General features: G+C 40.7%; 1 protein-coding gene across 1 annotated transcript in view; it reads left to right on the top strand.

The window, feature by feature from the left end:
* The window catches only part of mapkapk3 (MAPK activated protein kinase 3), an 18,128-nt gene extending 11,263 nt beyond the window's left edge, over window positions 1-6,865 (top strand). The window contains exons 6-10 of the mRNA XM_062416327.1: window positions 113-188; window positions 285-409; window positions 2,936-3,021; window positions 3,136-3,216; window positions 5,668-6,865. Of these exons, the coding sequence (XP_062272311.1) occupies window positions 113-188; window positions 285-409; window positions 2,936-3,021; window positions 3,136-3,216; window positions 5,668-5,823 (524 nt within the window). The 3' untranslated portion in view covers window positions 5,824-6,865. The remainder of the gene's footprint in view (window positions 1-112; window positions 189-284; window positions 410-2,935; window positions 3,022-3,135; window positions 3,217-5,667) is intronic.
* Window positions 6,866-8,516: the final 1,651 nt, after the last annotated feature.

Genomic DNA, 8,516 nt, shown 5'->3' on the forward strand with positions numbered 1-8,516 from the left:
CTATTTCTGTTGTGTGTGTGTGTGTGTGTGTGTGTGTGTGTGTGTGTGTGTGTGTGTGTGTGTGTGTGTGTGTGTGTGTGTGTGTGTGTGTGTGTGTGTTGCCACTGATAAGCTCCTGAGGTTTTGGGTCCAGAGAAATACGACAAGTCATGTGACATGTGGTCTCTGGGCGTCATCATGTACATCCTGTGAGTGCTCTGTTTTTGCATGATGCACTACACTACATAGATACCTTCAAACACATTCCCAGTGAGTCTTTCTCCTCACCATGTTTGCTTCTGTAGGTTGTGTGGCTTCCCTCCATTTTACTCCAACACGGGCCAGGCCATTTCTCCCGGGATGAAGAGGAGGATCCGGATGGGTCAATATGAATTCCCCAACCCAGAGTGGGCTGAGGTGTCACAGCAAGGTGAGGGTCCCCGTCCACAGTGATGCCTTTATAGTTGAACATATTTCTTTTTCTCTATATTTTGGGATTGTATTTACAATGACGCAGGGTTTTACACACCTGGACATTTCAACTTTTGAACACACATTGAAGGAAAATCAATACTCACATGCCCATATGTACAGAGAGTTATCAGTCACTACAGTCTCCAGTGTAAATCCACATTCAGCATTCTGAGGATTGGTAAAAAAAAATGCATCCTTAAGTTTCTCCAAAGCTATTATGAGACATCAACAGTTTGATTTAGCCAAAAAAAGTAAGTCTTTGGTAAGAAGTTCTTACTTTGTGTCACTGTCCCCCTTCAAGGAAAAGTTGTGCATTGAAACACACAAAACTAAAATTAATGTTTTGTCTAAGACTGTTGAAGCCACTAACTTTCGTAAGCTTTCGCTGTACTTCAGAAATAATTTCCCCCATCACTTATACTTTTATGGTCAGTATGGTCAGACGGGAGGAATAAATATAGCCTTATGTGACGATTGTTTTAATACAGACTTAGTTATTGTGAGTCTGTCCTTTAAGAACTTTTGGTTGCCTTTCCTCTGTTTCTATGAGTGAGCATTCATTTTGTATGCATACAGTTGCTGTCATGAACATATCTTTATGTTTACATTGTCTGACAACTGCAGAACTTTTAACTTATGGATGGTTAAACCTCTAACTACACAATAATGAAAAGTGTAATATTCCATATAATATTCAAATCACACATTTTATACGTATGTAGCTGCCCAACAACCAAAACATAAAGAAATGTCAACACATACTGATTTACTAAGATCCCAAATAGTGGGTACTAAATTGCTTGCACAGTGCAATAGATCGTTTTCGTGCGTTTTGCAGGTGATCTACTAAGAATAACTGTGTAAATGAAAACAGGTGCAACGGGGTGGAGACAGCAGTATTTAAATGAGAATTTTGCCTGTCTGAATGGAGAGTTTGAACGAGCAGAAAGCTGCAAGCGCAAAATGAAATGTGATCAGGTTCTAGTGGAAGAGGTTAACAAATATATTGAGTTATAACAAAAACAAATATTACCAGAAAAACCGACATATGGGAGAGTATTTGTTGACGAAGTCAATGCTGTTAGTAAAACCAAAAATATTCCACTCCAAAATTATTAACAGAGGTGGAAAAACTCTGTCCTGTGTGTATTCTGTCATTTTGCCTCTGTCTCCTCGTCTCCACAGTGACAAAAGTCTTCTGTGCGCAGTGAGCAGCCGGTTAATACCTGCCCTTCAATTATTTATAGACGCAGTTAGCGTCAGAAAAAATACCTTTAGGTTTGGTAAATCACAATGCGTTTGCTAATAACATATTTGCATTTTCTCCTCCCTGTATTTTGCACACTGGGGTGGAAACGCCCCATATTACATCATTATGGCAAACGTACTAAATGGACAGTGCGTACTATCTTGCGCAGTTGAAAGACGCAAACCTTGGTGCCCTGCATTAGTAGATCAGCTTGCACATTTTTTGCGGGTGATGTGAAGTTTGCACACGTTTTTACACACGCAAACCTTTAGTAAATCAGGCCCTAAGTGTGTTCAACTTCATTAAACACAAAATATGTGATCACAGAAAGTCAGAAGTGACATAGTGAGTTTATACTGCTGAGAGCAAGCAGATTAATCAGAATAATAATGCACAATCATGTTCATCATGTTCATGTTCCATCTGCATTTTTTGGCATTTCATTGTGGACAGCAAAGTGAGAAATGCTATGTCAAAGAACGCTGCTTTTCATGTGAACTGTCACCAGTGTGACACACAAACAGGAAACCATTAAACCAAAGTCTTGCAGTTACTCTGACCAGGTTTCCTGACCTAGTTACAGATGTTCTCAAATAGAAACTGAGAGTATAAAATCACCTGCAGCTGGTCGAAAACGTCACAACTGGTTGTTTTTGTCAGTGTGCTTTTTAATCAGTTGACACCTTTTTCACTCTTGTGTGCGCTTACCTGAGTTTGGTTTTTGTACACAGACTTTATGTTTCAGCTTTAAAGCCTCTGAAGGTCACTCTGGTTCTTCTCTCACACTCACTGAGCTGATGTCATGGCACTTCTCTGAAGTCTTACACATAAGAAGACTACAACAAATGATTATGCCCAAACTCCTTTAAGAGACATCTTAAAGTCAACTCAAAGACATCAGCCAGCTGGTGTTCTGTATGCATGACTTTATGCACATACTGTCATAGTTTCTATTTTTTCCACTCAAGCTCACTCTTCTTTCTCACTCTCAAATCATCATAGTTGCTGTGTAAGTAGGCCATCCTGTCCCTGAGAACAGAAAAGCTTTATAAGACACAAAACTGGTTTGTGTGTGTGTGTGTGTGTGTGTGTGTGTGTGTGTGTGTGTGTGTGTGTGTGTGTGTGTGTGTGTGTGTGTGTGTGTGTGTGTGTGTGTGTGTGTGTGTGTGTGTGTGTGTGTGTGTCTTGCTACCGATAATGTAAAATATATTTGCATTGCCTTCGCTCTCCCAGGAAAAGATCTGATCCACCAGCTACTGAAGACAGACCCTAATGAGAGAATGACCATCACTCAGTTTATGAATCACCCCTGGATCAATGTAAGTGTCTCGTCTAGACAACACAACATTTTAAACTTCCTGTACTATTTCCTGTTTTATGCATCTTTTTCATCCGCCCATATTGTCATGTGTCTGTGTATTTGCATTCTGCAGCAATCCATGGTGGTTCCCTCCACCCCGCTCCACACCACCCGGGTCCTGACTGAAGACAGAGAAATGTGGGAGGATGTAAAGGTCAGAAGAGCAATGACACTGACCCCCTGTGGTCACTGGTTGACATTACACACTGTTACTTCTGGCTTATCAAAGCTTTAGCTGGCATCAAGTGTTTTAGGTGTACTCCAGCAATTAGAGTTCCATAAAAATTCAGGGTGAGAGAGGGAGAGACAGAGACAGATTTTTAAAAAGAAGAGTCTAAATGAAAGCAGCAGAGGCCGGATCATCCTGATTTTTGGTAACTACTTTGGGTCAGTTTCTAAGAAGTTGGATCCTAAATTTCCCATGCAATTTAACAGCATAAGCATTCATTAAAATCTCCATGTTTAGTAAATTCCCACATTTTTCAAACTCAAAACACTGACGATGTCATCATCAGGGTTATTTTCTGAAATTTTAAAATGCTCCTGTTATAGCAGAAACATTATTACACCTGTAATTACAGGACTTGTAGACTAATCTTCATGTGTAAAATCTGTGGACTGCCCCTTTAATCAGATAATTCGCACATTAAAGCCAAAATTTGGAAAGAATTGTAGATGAAGAACATTTACTTCGTTGACTGAATTCAAGCAATAATAGTTTTTCTCAAACTGCTTTTAACAACAGGAACAAGGCAGTGTCTGCCCGAGGAAGTGCACAGATCGTAATATATCATTAGATATATAAAAATAGACAAAATTAAGGGCATCACAGTGGTGTAGTGGTTAGCACTGTTGCTTCACAGCAAGAGGGTTCTGGTTTGGACCCACCTGAGTTTGTATGTGCTCCTGCACCTGTGTGGATTTTCTCTGGGTACTCCGGCTTCCTCCCACAGACCAAACACTTGCAGTTTAAGTGAATTGGTACCTTTAAATCTCTAGTAGGTACGAATGTGGGTGTGAATGGTTGTCTGTGACTGCTCCAGCTCCCCCGTGACTCACTAGAGGATAAGTGGTATAGAAAATGGATGGACCAATCAAATTCATTACATACAGGGCTCTAGGTTTGACAGTTTAAGAGTTTTAGCTGTATTTTAGTGTGTCCAGATTGGCTTTCTGTTTTGTAAATGAAACTGATTAAAATGTTTCCAAATTAATTTCAAAATTAAAATGTTTTAAGAGCTTTTTCATCACCATCCTGATGATTCCCTGATGACCACCAGGGGACAGCAGTGGTCACAGTCTGGTCTGAACTGAGCATTAGTTTAGTTCAATATTTAACACACACAAACACACATGCGCATGTACACATACACGCATACACACATGAACACAAAAGAGCTCATTTGTGCCAATCTCGACTCTTTTCACCTGGTTTACACAAAGAAAAGTGTTTGAAGAGCAAGAACGCTGTTTGCTCACTCAGAGTCACTGTGGGGTGAGTTCCTCAGTGTCTGCAGAAATCATGAATAAAATGGCACATTCCTTCACAGCAGCTGAATGTGCAAGTTTGAAGAGATAAGGTATGAAAAGACCTGTCTGTAAAATGATACACACACAATACACCACTGTTAAGTTCTGCAATGTGCTTGGTTAAGTTGCGTAAAGATTTCACTTGTTGCACTTCCAAAGAACCACTTCTCTAAAAGCAGAAGAAGGTCCTTACTACATACTAAGCAGTATGGATCAAGAGGCTTCCTATCATGAATCAAGAAGGTTTAAGACACTGGGTGTTAAGATTTCCAAGACTGCGACTCTCAGCTCCAGTTTACAGGCCAGTAGTAGTGAATATATTACTGTAAAATATTTATAACCCTTAAAACTGCATTCATCAATATTTCTATATGAACAGTGAAACAAATCATTGTGTGTAATGTGAGAGGGGTCGCTCATAGGGACAAACCCAATTTCGTCACCAATAGCAACCTTCTTTTGTTATTAGTATCTTCTCTGTTTTGGTTCAGTCTCTTAAGTGCAAAAAAAGCTCAGATAAACATACTGTATCTTATCTGTCTGGCACCAAACAGCAGACAGACAAAGGTAGCAACTAGCTGGTTAATGTAGCGAGAAATGTATCTGCTAAAGAGACAGATATTTCCCTCAGAAGCTGGAAGAAACCAAAACAGAGCTAAAAGCCGAGTGAATATTGTCCTTACATTAGTCAGGTGGTTATAGACATGACTCCAAATGAATGATTATGTTTCTCTGTGTCTTTGGAGGTGATTTCAGTTTTGTGTTTACAGCTTGTTACAATATGGCCTGAAAATGTGGTCAGATGTCAGTTAATGCCAGTTGAAAGCTGGTATTCACTGATTAAACAAAATCTTTTGGATATTGAAGTGTACAATTCCACAGGGATGTTAATCAGTTAGAAACTAAAATACCAGCTTAAAATTGTGTTACACGTTAGATTTGGGTTAAGAATAAGACTCTATTTTAAAGTGTACTTATTACAGATTTGTGCTGGTATAGTGTCTGCCCTCTGTGATATAAAACTGCACTAAACTAATGCACCCTGCTACTCTGATCCCTGCCCTGTCTTAAACAGGAGGAGATGACCAGTGCTTTAGCGACCATGCGTGTGGACTACGACCAGGTGAAGATCAAGGATCTCGACACCTCCAGCAACCCTCTGCTCAACAAGAGACGCAAGAAAGCTGCTGCAGGGGCCAAGAGCGGGTCCACGGTCTGCCAAAGTCAGTGAAACACTGAGGCCCCGCAGGCAGAAATCCAGGAAAAAACACGGACGATGAAGGAAAAGTTCATTTGTGCATCACTGGATCACTTACAGACCTGCTCTGGACTGTATAAAGCTGACATGGAGGAAGTGTTCTGGATAAAAGGACAACAAGAGAACAACAGCAGAGTCACAGCTGGACATTAACACGACCTATCAAGACATGACATCACCTGTGTCTCCTGCCAGTGGTAGAAATCACCACCTCTGCTCACTGCAGGCTTATCTGTTTTTATCTGTTTTTTATGTACTGTATCTATGTCATTTTTAGGTCTTTCCTGTTTGTAAGAGAGTGTCTGAAGTATTTGTAGTGATAAATCTATTGCGTATTTGAGTGCTGGATCTCCTATTTTGAGATCGTCTTTATATCTATGCACTAGCGTGCAGATCACACATAGACAGATGAACCAACCACAACACTCACGATGCCCTGTGTTGTCTTAATGTTGTTTTGCTGCCTTCCTTTCAGGGTTTAAAGCAAAGTCTGACACTGACTGACGTGACTAGATCTTCTGACAGTAAAATGTAGCCTCCATGATGACCATTTTTCATTGAAGCAACAATAAAATAGCTTCACGCTCACTATCAAGTGGTATATTTAAACACGGTGTCACTGCAGATCAAAATTGTGTCCTATTCATGGAGCCATGAGAGATAGTACACAACCTGCCTGCTTCCTGTCAGCAGTGAGGCCAGAGAGCTTGACATAAGCAACAGTGGGGTAAGAATTGGTGGTGAGATATGGCTGAATTGTGACACTTTTTCTTGAGAAAGGTCTTGTGTGTATGTGTGTGTGTGTGTTTATAGGGGTTGAGTAAAATGCTTCCAGGTAATAGAGGGCCACAGTTTCCCCTCACATGAAGACATGGGCAAAACAGTACAGCCTTTAATAAATGGGAACTTCATCTGTAAGGTATATATGGTTGTAAATAAAACTTTCTAAAGTAAATCTGGAGTGTCTTTGCTTTGGACCTTGGAACCATTGTTTTTGTAATCATGCCTTTCAGCCTTTGTGAGCCTTCTATAAATAGCAGCAGTGTAGTAGTTATTTGGGAAGCAGCCATCTGACTTTGTGTTCTACTGGAAAAGGTCAACATTATTATGTTTAGATTATATGGTAAGTACCTTTCCCCTACTTTAATCACATGGTCCCCTTGCAGTATTTAGGGGACGAAGTAGGTGGAAGCTACTGATAAGAACTTCTTGGCTTCCTTGCTGTAAATATGGGATGTCAGCCATGCTTAGATGAGGCCCAAATAGAGCATGACCCCTCAGCTGTTGTTTGCTTCTCCCACGTCTTTACTGTAAAACACAAGAAAGAATAAAAGCCCTCCAAATAAGACAGAGTGTTTTTGGGTGGAATTTCACAGCATGTTGCAAATGATATATTTCCTCATAATCAGGCAGTGGTAGGTATGTTTCCTGTTAGCCATTTTGTGGAGACAAGCCCAGCAATGACGACAGCATGTGTCACTTACATGTTGACACAACAGTATCTCTAATGCTTCCTTGCTTGTATTATTCCACAAAAATCAGCAATCTTCACCCTGCAGTAGAGATTTACCATCACCCAACTGCTAACAATAGCACACAGAGGAGGGATAAACACACAGCACCCTTTAGGTCAAAGGTCAGCAGTCATGGGACAGATTTTCTCAGCTGTATCAGTTTCTTTTGCTTGTTTTTTTTAATTCATTTGGGAGTGAGTGACATGCATCCATAAAAATGATTGATGATTTTTCCAGTAACGCTTCAGTGCAAGTCCTGACCTGTGCAGTAGCTCTGTACACTCATGGCCACTCACCACAACTGATCTCTTCAATTGATTATGGTTGATGAAGGCTTCAGTCGACATCAGCGCCTCATGATAGCAGAAGTCATATCTCTTTCAAAATTGTGCAAATTCAAGTAGTGAAATATCCTGGCATTTGGAGCAGAATGAGGTAAGTATCAATTATAACATGGTGATGATAAGACTATTATGAATTGATTTATGTGTGCTCTTGATTAATATATTTGTCTTAAATAAGGAACCAAATAGTCTAATCAGTCAGACTTGAGTTTGCTACAGCACAGGACAATTTAGAATATGTTATCTCACACTCAGCTCTGTGAGACAGGTCTGACTGGTATGTTAGTGAGTGTGTGGAGTGGAGCTGCTTTAGGCTTGGGTGGTGAACAGGTGGGGGGGTGGCGTTGGGGGGGGGGGGGGGGGGGGGGGGGGAGGTTCCATCACTCTGCTCTTTAGTAAGAAATGTGCTGAAGGTCAGTTTAGAGCCATCTGACCTTCGACTGTTTCTCCTCTAGTCTGTCACGCACAGTCTGAGCCACTCTGAGTCCTTTGATGCATCTTATTTCTGTATGTTGGTCTCTATCTTGTGTAGGCCTCCACATCTCCCTGGTGTTGCTGATGATGCAGTTAGAGGCCTTGTGCTTAACAATTGGTGCCATCATTATCACAGGCTGCTGATAAGAGTATCATTACTGTCACTGAATAGCTTGAAGCCTTCACAGACAACTTGACGTGATATTTATGTTATCTTCAGGGAGACACAGTGCTGGCTAGCAGGTTTGTGTTTGTATTTGTGCTTCTCCTGTCCATCAGTATACATGTGATTCATTAGCATTGTGCAAATGAATGTTTTTGTTGGACTGTTCAA

Source organism: Scomber scombrus, chromosome 3, assembly GCF_963691925.1.
Source record: "Scomber scombrus chromosome 3, fScoSco1.1, whole genome shotgun sequence".
Classification (NCBI taxonomy): domain Eukaryota; kingdom Metazoa; phylum Chordata; class Actinopteri; order Scombriformes; family Scombridae; genus Scomber; species Scomber scombrus.